This window comes from Solea solea, chromosome 7 (assembly GCF_958295425.1).
Source record: "Solea solea chromosome 7, fSolSol10.1, whole genome shotgun sequence".
Classification (NCBI taxonomy): Eukaryota; Metazoa; Chordata; class Actinopteri; order Pleuronectiformes; family Soleidae; genus Solea; species Solea solea.
Genome location: NC_081140.1, coordinates 16,155,652 through 16,176,362, shown reverse-complemented (window position 1 = coordinate 16,176,362; position 20,711 = coordinate 16,155,652). Strand labels below are relative to the sequence as shown.

Below are 20,711 nucleotides of genomic sequence, written 5' to 3'. Positions count from 1 at the left end.
TCAAGTTAACTCTGGAATTTAAAACAGATTAGATCAAATGTTTGTCTTTGAAGCACAAAGAGAGTTTAAAATGCCTGACACACAATCCAGAGCAAACTGTGGACTTCAAGGATAAAAGACACATTTGACCAACTCCTTCAGCAATATTGTCTTTATAATCAGAATTCTATGTGGAATTTAATGCACAAAAACTACAAAACTGTTGTGGCTACACTTTTGCTTGAGAGAAAAATATATATTTTGTTGTTATACTGCAGGTGTTTAGGGTTTGAACCTACTTTAACCCCTGTTTTACCAGTCTGACACACCTGAAACCACAGTCAGAGCTTTCCTGAAGAGATGGTTTGAACCGGGACTGGGATCTTTCTCCCCCTCTCTCCCCTTCTGCCTCTCTCTCTCTCTCTCTGGACACACTGAAGCGCTGAAATGCTGGTATGTGGGGAATGGCCCAGGCAGTGAGAGTAGGAGAGGAAGAAAGGAGGATGTAGAGTGATGAGCACCCCTGTATCTCCAAAAACCTTTTGATGTAGAGGAGTCCACCCTCCCTACACCCTTCCACCCCCTCATCCCTCCTCCCTCACCCCCTCAACTCAGGGACAGGGTGCAGGCGAGGGACATGGAGCCAAACACAATGGGGCATGTGAGATTCTGGTGGGCACATGAGATCTCCCTGGTCTCGGTGATTGCTGTCTGTGACTGAGCACACAACACTGCAGGGGACACATAATTGGACGCACAGTAATGAGCTTTATTAGGTTTAGTGTCTGTAAAAATGCCAGGATGGCTGTGAATTATTCAGACGTATTTGTCAGGCACAGCGGTTTCATGGCAAACTGAGATAACGGCGCTTTATTTTTGTGCTTGCAGTCAGTGGAAGGAGCCAGAGCCTGTGTTTTATTCTCTTAAGGTGACACGCAGACACTGATAGACAGACATACGGGCACATACCTGACCCTGGTGCTCCGAGGACTCTCTGAGGGGCTTGTTAACTCTTGTGTGTGTGTGTGGTCTTGTATGGGTATCTTTGTGAGGACCAAAATAAATTATAAATCTGAGGAGGTGAGGACATTTTTGCTGGTCCTCCTATTCTGTCACCCTTTTAAAATGGCTTTTTGAGGGTTAAGACCTGGTTTTAGGGTTAGGCACTATAGTGAGTGTCCTTACTATAAATGCTGTGCAGAAATGTGCGATGTGTGTGTGTGTGTGTGTGTGTGCTTCATACTATTTACTAAGTGCAATAAAATTAAAATCATGAACTACTAATAACAAATGGGGATGTCAATGAAGTGCCATGAGTGCAACATCACTGTATACTACAGCATAGTATACTGCTTATAATGGTTTCCGCAGCTTCTGGAAGGCTGGTGGGCAGACATTGTGCGGACTGTACTCGTGCATGAACAGAACATGCACAGTCAGCTTCCGTTTCATGTGAAATCCTCTCTTACAACATACTGAAACTCCTCTCAAACTAAAGTCACACTAGCAACTGCGGAGTTTGTCAACTCAAGAGCTTTGTATCGAAGGATTTTACAATATTATGAGAATATTTTAGTGGCGTATGTTAGGGTATACATATCGATACATGGTCCGCGATATCAGTGATATCATGACAGTCTGTGATAATCAATGTATTTCAAGACAGTCATGTAGCGATACATCACGATATCTGAAGGAAATGAAACGTCCATGAAAAGTTAAAGTGCAGGAGTTCTCTATTTATTCACCACATAGAGAACAAAGTGCATGAAGTCTATGTATTGAACCCTCTTAACGCCGCTTTCTCCATCATTATCCCGCTGTGAACTCCATCTTCTTCAGATCGGTAACTTCTGCCCAAGTTTCCCTCATTCATTTGAGCAGTGAAACTCACAGAGACTTTAGAGTGCCTTCATTTATTGGTTCATTTATTGATATGGCGCCGATACATAAAACCAATATTTTGACCCACCCCTAATGTCAACGTATCTCTTCAGAACTGTGTCCATGAGTGTTTCAGTGAATTGTTCATTCTAAATCCATCGCTGAATAAAGAAAAGAAAAGTAGGCCGATGGGAAAAAAAAGACTGGAAACAATGCAGAATAGAGATGATTGCTGCAGAAAGAGAAATGACAGGAGCATTAGAGCTTGTTCCCAGACAGAGAAAGAAGGGAGGGGGGGGAGGAGGGGGAAAGGAGGAGTGTGAGAGCATGGGCTCCGAGTGTCAACCTCCCCTGGGAAGAGAGAAGTAAGAAGGGAGTGGTGGTAATGGAAGAAAGAATAAGAAGGCAAATAAAAGGGAGTAGAGAGATAAACAGTTGCATGATTACATACCATGCCTGTTGGTCTGTCTGTCCATAATTTCGATGGGAATGACAGATTTGAGCGATGAAGTTATATTTAAGAAATATCATTAGAGAGGAGCGCTGCTGGAATCAATGTCACTGCAGCCGAGGTGTGAACGTAAACACAAGGCCACAAAAGATACAAGATTTATTTGTTGGCAGTAGGAAGAGATTATGATTTTTTTCTTTTGGTATAATTGGTGTTTCGACTCTGCCAACACAAATAGTTCCACAACTGAACCGACTAGAATGTTGCCTAGCAACACAAGCAATGTGCATATAATTTACTTAACACATTAAAGCATCATGGCCTGCGACTTTGGTTCAGGTATATTGATTTTTTTTGTTCATATTTTTGTGCAACCAGAGAACAGTGTCAGTGTAATGAATGACTTTGCTGACATGAATATGAATCCGACGAGTTAACAACTTGATCTGCATTGTTACCTGTTCTCAGTGGATGGTGTCCAGCAAGTGGCAAACTGGTTATAGGAATCTGAGCTGCCATTTTGAAGCCTCGTGATTTGCAATTTGTCCAGCGCCATGTTGAGGCTTTGCAACCCAAAGTTCACAGTCACCTGCAATCAGGCACCACACGGTTTAATCTGATGTACCATTCTCATCTGATTTACTCTAAACGGGAACATCATTTTCTGAACTTGTACTCCATCATGTGCTGTTGAAGAAGACGGGGGAACAAAAGATTGGCACCGTTGACTTCTCAGGAAAATGTTTACTCATAGATGCATGAAGCAAAGACTACTGTACGTCGACTTTTTCCAGAGCATCTGTGGTCTCTTGTAACATTTTAGCAAACTTTCGTACTTGCAAGATCAAACAAGTTCTTGTTTAGGCTATTTTTTTGTATTCGTGACACAGTATAAATCATCATGCTCTGTTTGTGTTTATATAAAATGATCCTGCTACTTCCCCTTGTCCTTTCCTGAAGATATCACGGCTAAAAATGAAAATATGTACTAGTGTTTTTGACTTGAATTTGGTGTATTTATCTTATCACAACATTTCTTTTGGGCTTATTTACTTATTAAGGCTGATAAGATAATTTGACTTGTTTCAAGGTATTTTTTTCTTGTTTCAAGAAAACGTAACACAAAGATAATTTAGCTTGAAACAAGTCATTTTCCCCTAATAGTGGTTATATTTTCTTGTTTTTTTAGCGGCATTTTTTGCAGTGTATTGTTATTTCGGTAAAAATCTCCACCCTTTTGGTGTAATTCCTTACAGTGTAACTCATAGCTAGTGTAATTGATGATAATTATGAACACCTATGAAGTGTTTACTCCATATCAGCACTGATTAAATGCTGCTCCTCCAATCAAATGTCTTAGTTACTATACTATACTATTTTTCTTCCCCTCTGTTGTCACACACTGATAAAGGGGTGATAAAAAGGAAACATGCAAGCTGATGCAGAAGCAGGATGGTACACTTTACTCACAAGTAAAGCTGCAGTGCGTAACTTTGGGCATTCTGCCTCCGTTTAATTTGTGTTTGCTGCGTCCAATATTATCAGGCCTGACTGAGGGCGCATGTATGTGTATGCAGCGGCAGCACATGGGCACTATCTTGTCATGTTTGCAGCCGTCTCACTTTACTCGCACAATGTCGCTGTTGCAGGGGTCTGCCTTGACCTGAAACAAATCATTTCCTGTGTGCAGCGTGGTAATGTCACTGGGTCGTGTGGAGCTGATGGATCATTTCAGCATTGTTTAAACTCATTTGACAATGGTTTGAATCTAAATAAAATTACAGTATAGAGACACATTCAAGTTTCTAATTGTTTTGTGTTCCAGCTTTCGTTGGTCTCCTGCTGTCCTTAGTGGAATAAACTCTTCATTTAAACACACAGATGACAATCCATAAAGTATTGTAGCCCCATTGACTTCAAATGACCTCTAAATATGAATCACCCGTTCAGTTGATGATATAGTGATCTAGTTGTCTCCTTCCCATCTTCCCTTTCCCTCTCCCTCTCTCTCTGGCCTCAGGCTGTCTGTGCCGTGGGCCGGTTCGAGCTTCAGATCCGCCACTTCCAGAACCCACATGGACTCCTGCAGTCGGGAGAGTGCTGCGACCTCCAGACCAGCGGGGGACAACGTTGTTCTGCCAGGGACCAGTGCGACACATTCTTCCATGCCTGCCTCAAGGAGTACCAGGCCCGGGTCGTCCCAACTGGAACCTGCACCTTTGGCTCCGGCAGCACAGGGATTCTGGGTGGAAACTCCCATTCGCTCCGCCACCGAGGACACGATGGAGGAGGAGGAGGAGGAGGAGGGGAGGACGGGACAAATGGGCACATTGTCATTCCCTTCAAATATGCCTGGCCAGTAAGTACAGGGGCAGTGCTGGTTATCAGTATGGTTACCAAGGTAACGCGGGCTAAGCTTGAAGTACAACAATACACTCAAACTGAAGCTTGAGAGGAATAACAATGACATTCATTCACATGCTTTTACACTGTTTTTTCACTTGTGGGTGAAAGTGCTAGGGCAGAGTAACATAAAAAAAAATAATAATTATAAAGCAAACACCATATACCTAAATCTCGCTGCGCCTACATTGTAACTGGGTGCAGATTTTAAAAACCCTGACCTGCATCATCAGAAGAGCCTTTCAGTGTTTGCATCCTAATAAGTATCAACAAGCTCCAGCACATTATTTCCACAATCAGCCTCCTCTTGCCTGGGAGCACTGCCTGTGATGATTTTTTCCCCTCTAGGATGTGAGACGTTTTGTTTCTTAACTTCTTTTTCCATTCAAGTGAAAAAAATTCCTGCTATGTTATTCATCTCATCTTTTTCTCTGCCTTTGGTCGCTCTCTGCATGTCTGACTTGTTTCTCGTAATCAGCGAATTACTGGCACGCTGCAACAGGGCTCGTGGAAGAATTCACACAATCTTTATGTTTTGCACCAAAGCCAAGTGGGTGTGAAATACAGAAAAGATAATGAAACACTCTGCACAGAAACGTGAGGTTGTCTCTCAGTGGGTGTTTTCTTTGCTGTCGCTTGTTGTCAGTCTACTGTGGAGAACCTTTGAGATATAGTTATTATTTTTTCCCCATCTTTTGAATAGGTCATCTCTTTGTAGTCAGTTAGCATTTCTTTTTAGTTGTTGTGCATCTCATATTAAGTGTAATTTGCCTCTTTTTGGTCATTTTATGTCCCCTTGCGGTTGTTTTCTTTCTGCTCCTTGTCGTCTACCATATTGTTTGTTTGTGTAGTACATTGTTTGTCAGGTGAGACGTCTGGATTCCGCTCCAGGCCACATGACCAGCTTTGGCTCCTGGCTTCTTGTTTGGTTGGCCTGTTAAATATTCCATCCATGACTCCTATTGTGACTCCTAACGTAGCCACACAAAGCTGAGCCCGCACGCACACACACTGCATACACAAGAATGTCATAAGGAGTTGACTTAGGTTGCTTTTTCTTGATTAGTATAGGCCCATTTACCTGTGAGACTCTCGGAGCCAATTATCTCGGAGACAATCGTCCTCCCTTATCTGTGCACAGTTTGTCTATGTGTGCGTTTGTGTGTATACGCTGTATGCACTGTGTCACACTTTCCTTGTGTGAGTTTCCCTCCTCTTGTACATTGGGGAGGTGTGTGATTGGCAGGTGAGAGTGTGAGAAAGTTCTCTGACAGAAAGCCTACCTGGATTATTTACAAGGCTGGGCTGCAGGGCGGGCTGGGCTGCAGGAGAGAGAGACCAGGGACACGCAGTGGTTGCGACCTCGGCTGAAAGACTTGCTTTATCTGGCCGTCTCTGGGAGGTGGGAGGTGGAGGGCGGAGGGAGGGAGAGTGATATTCCTGCCCCAGGTGAGGGGATGAACAGGTGAGTGTAGTCATTATGAGGTAAGGTGAGCTCCCTCTGTCCCCTGCCCTCTTTCAGTTGTTCACTCTTTCTTTCTTCCACTCACCTCTTAAGGGAACTTGAGCAGTCAGATGTGTGGACCTGTGTTTGTTTGTGAGTGTAAACAAAGCTGTAATTTGTTGTGTTGGCTTTGTAAATAAGCATATCGAGATTATTTGGAGGTTTTCGTGCACTGCCAGGCTGCTATAAGTCTGTGACCTCAACACTGACAGACAGTGGTGCTGATGGAACAACATCTCAATCTCAATAGATTTTTGTAAAGGCTTTATTGGGCATACATCTTCAAGCAGGCAATTTAAAGTAAAAACAGCACATTCGATATTCAGGTGGTAGCATGGAGAGGCTTAACACGACCTTAGCAGAGGCTATTTTTTGTCTGAAAGTCAGATCTGAGGCAAAGGAGAACCACAAGAGAGTAAGGGAATCAGTAAGGGACATGAAGACATACACCAATTTACATATAGTATATATATATTACAGGATTTATTAATCTCTACGAGGAACCTTCCTACAATGAGGAGCAGTGATGGGGAACCATGGAGGTTGGGTACCTTGCTCAGGGGTACCCCAGCCCTTTGACCTTGTGGGGACTCGAACCAGCAACCCCCAGTCACAAGCCAAGTTCCCCTTCCACTTGGCCATGGGCCGCCACAAACTGATTGTTTGATAATCAGTTCATGCGTGGTTGTGATCTACACAGCTCAAAAGGCTCTTTCCACTCTGAATGGAGGCCAGACATGATATGATGTTTAAAATCCTCTCTCAGTCTGCATGATGAGAAAGAAACAATTATCATTATTATTATTATTATTATTATTAGTTAGATCAAACAGCCTCAAGTCTGAAGCTAAGCCAATTCTCTCTTGGCTTGATATCCATACTTGTGACGCAGGGTGTCGCATGGCATTGTTAATTATCACATCAATCAAATTATTATTAAAAAACATTCCTTTAATGGTGAGTGGGACACTTAATAAACAGTAGGCTGTGTCCCGAGTCATCCTCAGAGCAACACAACATTAGATGTCTTATAACGGAAGAATTGCAGGTAAATCAACTTGTGTTTAATTCACATGAGAACAATTATGACAGAGGAAGTTGGAACATGTCCTGCTGTCTTTGTCTGGTTTTTAAATTTGCCTCCTGGTCAGCAGTAATCTCACAGATAGTCTGAGAGACGTGGCTTCATTTTGACCCCAGATTGAAAACCACAGACACTCAGTGGTCTGGCATGTTTTAGCTGTGGCGCCTCCACAGAAATGGGAAAGTTCAAAGACTTCATAACAGTGAGGTAATTTCTCTAAGCCCTCTCTCTCTGGTGGCTGTTTCACTGCTGAGGGAAAGTCTGCCCGCAGCAGTGAAATTCTGAATCCTGATGATTCTGTTTATCCGACAGAAAGGGGTAAACAGTAAATCAGTAAACACTTCAGGGGTGTGAGGGGAAAAGATGAAGTAGGCAGGTACAGTGAGGAAAAACCCACGACTGTCGGTGGTACGGCCTAGACCACACATTGTGGGAAATGAACCTGATGTTTCCTTCCTTTGTCACTCAGAACTAGTTCATCAAGGTCTGGTTAGGACCTGCTCTTTTGTTCGAACCACTAGTGACAAATGACAATATGATAGGTGCTGCAGAAAAAAAAAAAAATGCTAACATGAAGTGAATAGAGTGAAGTCCCCACCGTTTATAATCCTCATGTCAAGTGTTAAAACTCATTCATTGTCAGGTTCAGCGCCAGAGGCCATAGCTGGCTTTTCCTGGGAAACATTCCCCTTCAACAAAGAGTGTGTTCAAAAATGTGTGTGTGTGTGTGTGTGTGTGTGTGTTTTACGATCTTTCAACATACATCCACTTTGTTCGTCTTGTGCTGTATTTTTGTCGTTCCTGCTTAACCATATCTATTTGCATGGATGTAAGTTTTATACAAAGGGAACTCAATGCTAACACATGTTTGTGGATGTGATGTTTGGTTTGTCGTCTTACTGTTTGTGCTACATATTAATGCCCTATGTCAATTAACCCTCAGGAAATCATGCTGTATGTTTCCTTTTAACAGCTTTATGGTTTCTATTTATCCCATGAAACCAGGCAATAATCCTTCTCTAATCTCACTGTAGTTTTGTGAATGCTTCAGTGGTATGTTCAACTTGTTGCAGCAGCAGCAGCAGCAGCAGCTGTTCTCAGTGAGATTCTATGAAAAGAATTGCGTGTTTTCTACTTGGCACCAAATGACAGACAAAACATTTCTATTCATTTTTATGCCAACATTAGCACACACATGTATTTTCCAAGTGCTGAGACGCCTTTTTGCCTTCTAAAAAACAACATGTCACAATATTTACTTCTACAAACAGTTGATTTACTTTAGTTTTTCGACAGTTCATGGCTCATGCCAGGTCTTTGATGCTTTGATCACCATAAATGACATTGCTCTCACTTTACAGCGTTGACAACAGGAGTAGATGATAAAATCAGTCTTCACCAGAGTCTTTTGAAGCACTTCCTCCTCAGAGGCAGCCTCCTGTTCCAGGTATCACCGAGTTCACTATGCAAAGTTCGGCCATCATGCAAATGAGTTCAGGTGTAATAGCTGTGGGACAAAGCTGCTCTTCACTCTCTATTGTCACTCTCTTACCTGATCTTAATTTATTCAAAGGAGGAAACAGCTCCTCTGAGTCCAGTGTTTCTAATCTTAACTTCAATTTACTGGGTAAAAAACATGTGCTTAAATGAAGCTAATCATCCATGAAGTTTGGATGTAAAATATGTCTTTTAGAAACTTCAGTACCTTAACAAGACGCTCCAAGTAAACACAGACAGACAGACAGGTTTCAGCCAACTGAACGCATAGTTAATGTAAGGGTAAACAAACATCACCATTGGATTTTTTTTATATTCCAGCTTCTTCCTGCTGTCTTAGTCTCCTGACACTGTTTCCTGTGTCCCTCTTGCTCTTTTTCATTGGGTGTTTTTCATTGGAGATTGGTAATCGGTACCCAGTACTTGATTGCATCCAGAGTCGGCTCAAAAACATGTTTGATTGACTGCGACTGAGGTCGTGTCGGGTTTGTTTCTCTCTCACACACTTGCTGATTTGAGTCTTTACCCCTCACACACTGACAGGTTTCTGTGCCAGTTAACCATGCCAAATGCCCCCCAACCAGCGCTGACTGGTGCAGACTCTGGCCGACTGTGAACCAAGTCTTGTAGTGGGTCCCCAGCTTAAGCGGTTTCCCCACTTTCTAGTCTTTATGTAAAGCTAAGCTAGCTTTATATGAGTGTTATCAGTTGGTCATCTAACTAACATGCGGGGCGTGTAACATGGGGCAGGCCATGGCCAAGTTACAAATGGCTTGTAAATGGAGGGATGCCTGTTCGAGTCCCCACCTGGCTATCACATAAAATAAACAATCATTTGGTTTGTGTTGCTGGGACAAACCAGTCAGAGAGTGAGTTTCAAGTTTCCTCCTTCTGTGTACCAACTATTATTTCTTAGTCAAAGCCTGAAGGCGGGAGATGTGGAACATGCACAGAGTGTCTATAGGTTAGCTTCCATCTATATATGTATGCATTAGTAATTAAAATCGCATTATCTGGGTGTGTCAGTCTGACTTTGAGAAACTGTATCATGAGAATTTCAGTTCCTGATGCTGTGTGATCAGTGTGTGATCAGTGTGTCTGTAAATGACTGACAGTGTCAGGTGCTTTGAGCGGCTGAAGATTTGGAAAGAATTGTTTACCATTTCTAGCCATTTATTTACCCATTAAAGAAGATAAAAGGACCTCAGAATTGGGACACACACAATTTACTTTCCACCACTGACACTAACTAGACAGATAGGAGACACACACACAAAGACACACACACACACTTTGTGGTTACCTGTGCATTCCTGCTGTGTGGGGGGAAGTCAGTGAAGGGAAGCGAACAGAGAGGAGAATAGTCGGAGCTTTCTTTCTCTCCCAAGTCTCTCTTTCACTTTTTTCTCCCCCTGTCATTTGTGCTCTCCTCTCTTTTGTCCCCTAATTGACTCTCTTGCACAGCCTTGCATACCTGTGTGTGTGTGTGTGTGTGTGTGTGTGTGTGTGTACGCCGATACTGCAGGGCCCGTCGCTTATAAACACATGCATGCACACAGCTTTAACAGACTGCATTGATTTCCATTAAATCAGACAGCCTAAACATAGCATATATCCCTAACCTTTACCATTACCAGCTCATGCCTAACCCCAACCTTAACCTAACCACAGTTGAAATCTTAGCTGGGAACTTAACCAGTTATTCAGGAATGAGGTGTTCTGCCTCATTAGGTCCAGGTTTTCGTCTCCATGAGTTCTATTGGTGCTGACAAGGTTAGTATTTATGCCAGAATATGTCCTAAAGAGGTAACAAATACAAGCGTGCACACACACACGTGCATTTTTCATTACACCTTACAGCGTTTTAATTTTCCCTAATACAGACAGACACCCCGGACACACTAATCATTAATTTATCAGCCAACACACACACAAAATACAAAGAAGGTTAATTTCCTTCCGGATTTGGAGCTGTGTTTTTTAGAGATAAGTTTGTTACTCAAGGGTAAACATCTCAGGGGAAGCATGTTTTAATGATTTCATTTGTGTGCAAATTGGATTGTGAGTATAGACTCTTTATTAAAAGAGAAAGGAGGCAAGAGAACCTTGATTTGCATCATCGCTGTGAAATGACAGTCTGCCTCGTCGTCTGGATGTGTCGCCGTGTGACTTTAAAGGACTAATCTGCAATTATCTGATATTGTCGATCTGTACCTTTTCTCGTCATACCTTCTTACCCTCCTTCCTCCACCTCATCATCTCTCAGCCATCACCTCTCTTGCTCTCTCATTCAAAGAGCTCTTTGTAAACCCTTTGTTCTCGGAGTCGCTGCTTTTTCCAGTGATGCTCAGCCTCATCACGTCCCTGTGGACTCCACTGAGCAGACTGTCATAAATCCTCCTCTTCACTCTGTGGTTTCTTGTGTTGCCGGAACTCGACAGGAACAACCACAAACCTTTTTGAGACATCACATTGTTGAACGCATTCTTGGTTTCGTCTTCGATTTCCTCCCTCATGTCTCTTGGTTCTTCCCTGGTCTGTTCCTCATGTCTCTTGGTTCTTCTCTGGTCTGTCCCTCATGTCTCTTGGTTCTTCTCTGGTCTGTCCCTCATGTCTTTTGGAGTATGTTTAATTCACCATCAGTGTGTCTCATTATCACACTGTTACAGTTTAAACCCCTGCTGTCGCTGTCTGAAATTTCACAAAATTAATCCGATTAAAAAAAATAAAAAATATCAGGTGTGTTTATAGAATTGGTGAAAATGGAAAAAAAACAAAAAACTTTTTCATCAGATGGTGAAAAAAAGGATATAAGACACTATATTCTTATAGCCTCTGTATAACATAGTAATGAGGAAAAAAGCAGCCTAAATGCTCCATGCTCTAAGGATTAATATTGTTTGGTGGCTACAAATAATTAAATATATTTAGGGAGGGGAAGAAAAAATACTTTTTGTTCATTATTAAAACTACATCAGCACGAAGGACACAACAACTGGTCCTTCACCGTGGCCCAGGACACATTTGCATATAAAAGACACTGAGGTGTACTCTGAGTGTGTACTCAGTGAAGCGTGGTATTGTGTATTGCTGAGTCAGAGATAAAGTAATGTAAATAAATCACTTTTACAATATAATGAATGAAATCAAATTATAGGGCCAAATCACAGCATACATTATCAAAAGGCAGAAACCTTACAATATTATAGAAAGAAGAGAAACTCAACAATTCACACAATGAGCAAACACTCAATGTCAGTGGAGAGAACAGAGAACCAGACTCAAAAATGTGCGGCCATCTGCCTCGACCGGTTGTGGTGAAAGGAAAAATGGGGGATGGAGGAGAGGTGGGGGACAGAAAAGGGGGGTAAGAGGGATGGGAGGTAGAGACAGTAGATAGAGACCAGGAGCAGATCCACGCCTCTCTTTCCCCCCAGAAATAAAAAGAATGTTGTTGTTCATTTTGATTGATTTGTCCATTTAGGTTAGCGTAGAGTCATTGTGGCACAAGATGGTGGCCTAAAGTGCATATTAAAGAGTTCTTCTAATTTTTATGAAAACCAAACATTGTTTGTTTTACAGCAATTTCACACCTCGTATCTCAAATGTCTTCCAGGGTGACACACTGGTCCTTTTAAACAAGAGTTTAGATTTCCCTTTATGTCCACACAAAAGCATTTCTGGATCCAAATGGAGCCGCAAACAGCTGTTTTCATTTTGTAGCAGGTTAGCACACACATAACAGAAGAAGTCATTCTGCAACATTTTCACCACAAGATTTCAGCAAACTAAATACACCCGAGCTTTGTGTGGTGTGACTTTTTCTGTTAAAAAACACACACACACACACACACACACACCACTCCCAGACTTGTTCTGTTTTCTTACTCATAAATAAAGTGCTCCTCTGGTTGTGAAGCGTCCAGCGGCTAGACAAGGTAATTTCCTGCGGAAGTCGGAGAAATAGGGTGGTCATGGGGGGGATTAGGTGGGGTTGAGGGCAATTAGTCTGGTTTGTGACGGGGGATGTGAGGCACGGGTGGAGGCTACTCGAACCAGTTGAGATTAATGGGCAAAAGGGTAAAGTTGATGTAAGCAGTGCAGAGGAAGGGAGAGTTAGATAAGGGAGCTAGGTGCGGGGCGGTTAGTGGATGAGCTCAGTGTGGGGCACAGGTGCCCTGGGTGTGTTTGTGTGTGTGTGTGTGTGTGATGGAGGACAGGATGGAGATGGGGCGGAGCCATGGAGGATGAGGGCATATCATGGCAAGAGGCCTCTGTTGTTTCAAACTGTTTGAAGTGGCTGCATAGTTTAGCCAATGTGAGCCAATTAACCCTGCAGGAATGTGGCTGTCAGACAACAGAGGAAAAAGAGACAACAGACACTGGCTATTTATTTTACTACTTATTACTATGAAATATTATTTTACATCTCCATGGATCAGTGGTACATCTGGTCATTTTACATGTTGAAAGTCTGAGGTTTGAGGGTTAATGGTCTGTATATATATATATATATATACATATGTATGTATATATATATATATATATACATACATGTTGCTTACTGCACTTCAAAATAAAAGCACTTGCAGTTCCATGTTTTGTCAAATTACCGTTAATAGCAACAGATTCTTTCACATTCACACATGTTGGATTTAAACCTCCCTTTTAACTGGTTAAAGCAGTTATGTTAACTTATCTTCAATTATTATCAACAATTAGTAATACAACATTCACAACTATCACTGATCTTTCATACCTATTCACACGTTGCCAGCACAGCACAGCCTTCAGGAGCAACGTGGGGTTAAGTATCTTGCCCGACGACACATCGGTTTGTAGACTAGTGGAGCTGGGAATCGAACCATTAACCTTCAACCTTCAAGTTGAAAGATGACTCTATAGCTAAAAACTATAATTCCAAGTGCTTTTAGTGGTCACCGACTTGAAAGGTGCTCTATAAATATTTTTAATTAATTAATGGTTTGCCATTTGTACACACACTAATCCTTGTTTCTATTGTGATTTCTTTACTTAATGTTTATTTCATGGCCCTTGGTGGATGACTCAATATCATCCAGCACTCGAGGATGAAAGTCTGCTGACATGGTGGCAGGGGTGGGTGTGAGGTCAAATAAAAACAAGATGAGGGGAAGACAAAGTGTGGTGGTAATTATGTTCACACTGATAGCGAAACAGAAAGGACAGAGAGAGACATCTAATCACAGAGACTGGGTCATCAGAGTACACATTGAGTAGTATTCCTCAATGTGTGTGTGTACATGTCTTATGTAGGCTGTGTGGACCAATTGTCAAGCAAACCTGTCTTTGTGAGGACGTTTTGGCTTGGCCTTTTGAGGATTAAGACCTGGTTTTAGGGTTAGCGTTAGGTGTAGGTTAGGGTTAGGGTTAGGGTTGAACATTTAGTTGTGATGGTTAAGGTTCGAGTAGGGGGCTTATGTCTATGAGTTTCCATACAAAGAATGCAAAACCAGCGTGTGTGTATGTGCGTGCATGCGTATGGTCACGCGCATGTGTTTGTGTGTGTGCGTGAGAGAGAGAGAGAGAGAGAGAGAGAGAGAGATTGCATTGGCTCATGTCCACAGAGACTTATGACATTCACAAATTAGCCATCATAAGACCACAACGCCTATTCTCCTGGGCATTGGCCACTTCTGGATCTAACAAGATTTATTTTTTTCTTTATTGTTATGAGCCTGGATTTAACCAACGACACATTAATCATGTCTGACAGAAGGCAGTTTGCTTTGTGGCTCTGCTGGGAGCCTCAGTGGTCATTTTTATCTTATACTCAAGAAGCCAGTCTGATGTGTGTCATTTTTTTCAGCTTGTTGGCTTCTCACACTGAGTCCACACAAACAGAATTATAATCATATTGTCTTTTTTTTTTTTTTTTTTTTTTACTATACTGGTGTTTAAACCATGTAAACCTGGAGCTGTGTCTCCTGAATAGTAATGGAATGGTTACTGTGGTTACCTCCACTGCTAATTGGTAGTTCAGGTGAGGTGTCGGCCATCCAATCCCGCTGCTGTCATGACAACTGTTTGTGTGTGTGTGTGTGACAGAGAGAGAGCGTAATTACATGAGCGTTTTAATGTGTTTTTTTTATTGTGTGCTAAGTGATGTTTTACTATGTGCATAAAGCTTAAGTGCATGTGTTTAATTACAGCATACAGGCTTTTCAATGAGTTAAAATTATTCCAATAATGGTACTGTAGTAAATATATTACTCTGACGTCAAACCTTTGCATTTTAAACCAAGGAAATCATTTTATATTTTCTTCTTTTATCACTTATCCGTGGAGCAAATAAATTAACATTGAGAATAAAACAGTATATCTACCTTCCTGATCTGGATACAGGAACACACCTGTGTCTTATTGGTATTGTATAAAATGGTGAGGATTTATTCATTAATTACATCGTCAATTATGTTGTTAAATAAAAAAAAATTAAATGTAAATAAATACTTGTGTTTGTAATAAGCGCAGCAAGTCAGCTGAGCAGACCATTCAACTTATTCCCAGGCTCGTTTCCACAGACAATTAAAGGATTAGCTTTTATTTGTTTAAGCATGAATAATGACTGTTTTACCCTAGCAACTTAAATGACAACATGCGTAACGTGAGAGACTTTGTTCATCACAGTGCCGACAGAGAAAATGATCACCTGAAGCTCCGATCACCTTTTATGAAGGTTTATATTACATTTCAGCATCAAAACACAGACAGAAACAATACACAGTGAAGTGTTTAGCAGCTTAAGACTTGAGAGATTAGTCAAATGACTCTGGTTTATTCTAATATCTAATATTGTCTAATAATCCAACCTGCATTTTCCATTTATTATATATTTAATTTTCGAAGGAGCCTTTTACTATGAAATTCTAAGGAATTATCGGCCTGTGCTTTGGATTATTGTTTCTTTAATGGCTCCATAGACAGATGATACAGTAGCTATTGTTAAATGATTAAAGCCAAAACCAAATCCTGTTGTCTGAACTGAATAATGACACATCCTGCCAACTACAATCTCTATTGTAGTACGTAGACTAATATTTTCAGGGCTTAATGAAGGCATGCATTGTATATTGGCAGGATAAATGTTGGTACCAGGGTGGTAGTGAATGTGTATGTTTGTCTCAAATGTGTATGCACGCATGTGAACACAAGCATGCGTGTGTGTGTGTGTGTGTGTGCGTGGAAGCATATATGCATTAGTGTGTGAGTTCTGAGGGGAAATTCCTCTCTCAGGGCTGGGAGTCCTTCCTGTCAGAGAGCTGTGTTTGTACAGCCTGGCTTTGTCGGGATATCCTACCCTGCCCATGTCTGAGAGAGGGAGGAAAAAGAGATAGAGGGAGGGAGGGATGGATGGCATAGAGGGGGTGGGGGGGTGTCTGAGACACTGGACGAGTGGAATGAGAAGTGGAGCAGTGGACGAGGCATTGGCTGGAGTTTGAATCCTAGAAAACTAGTTTGACATTCTTTTTTTTCTTAAATGTAAAACCTTCACATATGAGAATCCTGCATGTCATCACTGACGTCTGCACTGTGGTTTGAATTAGCATCGTTTTCTCTCCTAATCCCGAGCTTTGCCGCTGATGCAAAATAGCAGGTGGAAGGAGAGAGTGAGACAACCAGACAGCCTGCAGCCTGAGGGAAGGGCAGGATTATTAATCCAGACTAACGTTTTTTCCGTTGTCTTGTGTATTTTTGTGGGAAACCCCATGTTCTCTTGGACAATGACAGGCTCAGACCGTCCGCACAGGTCGTGGCTGCATGGCAACAATAAAATAGAGATCCTACTGAAAATGAGTTGGAGCAGAGATGCCAGGCTCACTCGGTGGTTGCTGCAGAAAAAACAAAACACTCAATAACATTCTACAGTGGAAGTGGTTTAAGAAGTGATTCTGGGTATCCTCTGGAGAAGAAATCAAATAAAACACTCCCAAAATTACTTTTCGCTCAGAGCGTCGCTGACACCTGTAATGATTACTTGTCTTATTGCATGCTCTGTATCACAACAGTTATTATCTCAATATGTTGAGATATTGATTTTGATTTCATTACACAAAGACCTTGTTACAGGTTTTCTGTAAGCGTTTCTGAGCTTAACTGAAAATCCACCACAATGTTTGGATCAATGTTCTCAACACGAGAACAAAGGTTCAAACGTGGAATGAACCTTAAGCTGAAAAGACATTTTTAACAGCATATATTTTGATTAAATCAGACACGGACAGACGAGCGTTCTACAGTGAGATGCCACAATGCATTATTTGCGTGTGAGCGTGCGAATCTAAAACTTGACACTGTAATATGAAGACGCTGTGCACAGTTTTATGGATTGCAATGGATTATCAGTTGAATTTTTATACATTCATTAACGCCAGTGGATTCGTCTTTCTTATTTCGAGGACTCGCTTATATTTTAACGCCATCCTTTGTGATCCATTCACATGCAGACAGAGCTCAGTATTGGTCTGAACTCTACCTGTCCATTTGAAGGTGTAGCCACAATCCCGAGTATGCACACATTCAATCCATCCTCAGGATTAGCGACTGCCTCCTCTGCTTTTTAATCTTATTTCATGTTACAGCAGCACGAGTAATGCTCTATTTCTCTCAACTTTTTTTCCTCTCACTTGCTCATCCTGTCACAAACAAACACTGACATTAGACACATCTGTGCAGTCACATTCATTGAAAACATCATTTTATTCTTGTGAACAGTCATGACATCAGTGTGTGTTTGAATAAAGGGTGAGGGAGTTCAGGTAGCAGGAGGTCATCATACATCCATCCATCCATCATATACTGCCTTAATCTCCACATGAGGGCTGCAGGGGTCAATCCCAGCTGACATAGGGTGAAAGGCAGAGTACACCCTGGACAGGTCCCCAGTTCATTGCAGGGCCACAGGAGACACATCCAGGACACATTATAATGCAGTTGTACTTCACACTGTCCGCATGAGACTGGATCACTGAGGACGGATGTTCTGCAACATTGGGACATTTAAAGGAATACCACACACACACACACACAGACACACACACAGTGAACTTTTCCCATGATGTCATTTCCTTGCTGTCATCACGTTGGCCATTATCACCACAAATGACACAAATAACACTGAGATGGAGGTAAAAATGTCATTGTGATCTTATCAGCATCTTGCATGTTTACTTTCTGATTTGTCCTCTGTGTCTGTGTGTGTTGTTTTATTTTTCAACACCCCATTAGGCCACTTCACCTATCCGTAGGAGTCCGTAAATGGGGTTTGGAGAGGTGGTTCAGGAAGTTCTTGTTGTGGGTGATCTTTCTTACACTACCACTTCATCCTCCACATGAGGGTCGTGGGGGGCACTGTGCCAATCTCACATAGGGTGAAAGGCCCTGGACAGATCGCCAGTCCATCACAGGGACACATAGGGACTCACTCTCACACTCAATTTGGAGTGTCCACCTAATCCCCATATTGCATGTTTTTGGACTGTGGGAGGAAACCGGAGAACCCGGAGAAAACCCACGCACACACGGGGAGAACATACAAACTCCACGCAGAAAGGCCCTTGTTAAGACCGAGTCACAAACCCCGATCTTTTTTGCTGCAAAGACAAGAGTGCTAACTTATCAGTGGTTGTTTTGAATTGAATTTGGTAAACTGTGGTTAACTATGGTCAGTTTGACCCTTCAAGGCTTCCATGCGTGGCTCCCTGTACCACTGACTGTACCATGACTTACCTGGCTGTGTGTTCTTGTAGGTGAGCAGGTGAGGGGGTGTGTGTGGAAAATAGTTTGAGCAAAAGAAAAGAGAAAGACTCTGGACTTCCCACAGGTCGTGACCTTTCTGTTGTCATTGGCAGAAAGTGTGGACATAACGAGCAAGCGACGCATACAGTGGATGGAAGGAAGGGTGAGGGTAGAGAGAGAGAGAGGGTGATTGGATAGATGATAAGATGAAGAGGCCAACAGTAAGGTAACGCTGTGTGTGCATTTTGTCATAGTGGACAATTCATCATAATTGCCCTGATTGTCAAAATGCTCCCAACTCCAGCAGCATTTAATCCTCACTTTTAAACAACCCGCTGCAGCAGAGACATGCTGGTCATACACTGGACAAACATTAACTCTGAAGAATTACTCTCGCACATGCAATTCATTCTTATGTGCTTTAAATACCTACCTAGAGGGGAGGGGAATGAGGGAAGATGGATAGTGAGGAGAAAAGGGCAAATTAGGGAAGGACAAGAGACCAAGAAGCAGGAAGAAGAGGAAGATTTATGAGGTCTTCAGAGGAAGTAAAACATTTGGGATGAACACAACTACTAACTAATATCCTATTCCAACTGGACAGATAACGGTTTTTATCCTTACTTTTTAAAACTAGGGACAAATAGTTTTCTCTCTCGTCATCCTCCTCTTCCTCACATACTGTATACTTCACACACTGGTAGAATGAATTTAGATTAAGATGGAGCGAGAGATAAGGTGATTTTTTTTGTTATTCGCTGGACCGAAGTAAAGATGCAAAATAACAACCACTGCAAAATTGTCACTGAGAGCTGATGTTGTTGTTTTTCTGCCCTTGACTTGATTTTGTTTCCGGTATGTGATGCTGCCGTATTTCTCCACTTAATCTAATCTCAGAACGTATCGTGTTTTCACAAAGACTATAGAACAAATGTCTGTTTACTGCTGTATTTAGTGGCCACAGAGGTTGCGCTCTCTAACCGCGTGAACAAAAATATTCCCTGGTGGGTGTCACTTGTCACATGGCGTCGTTAACAGTTCCACAGAGAAAAGTCCTAAAAACTTTACGGCAGATTTATGGAACAGAAATTTGCTTTTGTCCTCTTTCATACCCAATTAAGCATTTCATGAGCCTTCAGATATATTTTATGAGCCACAGGAGAGGAATCGACCCATTCAGTCACTGTTTAACTCGTGATTATTTACTATGCTGTCACTTCCACAATACTTTAGCAATGTCAAGTCATTTTGAAGTCAAATTGACTATTGTTTTTAAATAGATTCCAAATTTTGTTTTATTTCTCAGTGCACGATCAATTGCAGGGTTAACTGTTGCCTTCACATCACACTGAATAAATGCAGTAATAATTATTTTAGTAACTGTTGAATCATGCAAATGGCGGGTAAGTGTGTGGGCAACTATCATTTTCACTTTTGAAAATGGATTATAACTTAAGACGTGTGGTGTTAAGGATCAGGAATTATTTCACACAACTATGATATTAGCTACAGCATAAATGAACATTCTGATAATGCTACTCAGAATATTTGTTTGTTTGTTTTCTTGCCTATATATGATTTTGAATGTGTGTCCTTCCACCCCTGCTTCTGTGTAGAATGAATGCAAGTTCTCATTAAGCTCGGATTTTTTATCATAAAGGCTGAACATAACTTGAGGTGAGAATTATAAGACTGAGGCTTCCTGACTCCAGCTGCTCCATCTGTGGCTTGCCTGCTTTCTGTGGACTTTAATGAACTGGCTATCTGCCGTCTGCAGCCCAGCACATCTCATTAGCCCCATGTCTTCTAAATACTGTGTGCGTGCGTGTGTCCTTCCTCCTCACCTACTTCTCTTTTCTTGTCCAATCACCTCATCTTCCTTTTGTCTTATGCTCTAATCTTTTCACTTTTATCTCATGATCCCTCCATTTCCCCTCCGTCTGACCTCCTCTCTCTTTCTTCATCACATCGGAAAAACCTCCAGGAGTCCTACGAATCGTTATTCCTCCACAGCTGCCGCCTCTGCTGCTGCAGTTGTCATATTTCTGTGCCCTTTGTTTCCTATGTAATTATACTTTCTCTTTCCCTCTCTCTCTGCATAGTCTTATCTTCTCTACAATCACTTTTCACCT

At 41.8% G+C, this 20,711-nt stretch overlaps 1 protein-coding gene across 1 annotated transcript in view; it reads left to right on the top strand.

Annotated features, from left to right (window-relative positions):
• LOC131462496 (protein jagged-1b) overlaps positions 1-20,711 on the top strand; it is a 44,768-nt gene that overhangs the window by 2,996 nt on the left and 21,061 nt on the right. The window contains exon 2 of the mRNA XM_058633765.1: positions 4,335-4,673. Coding sequence (XP_058489748.1) covers positions 4,335-4,673 — 339 coding nt within the window. The remainder of the gene's footprint in view (positions 1-4,334; positions 4,674-20,711) is intronic.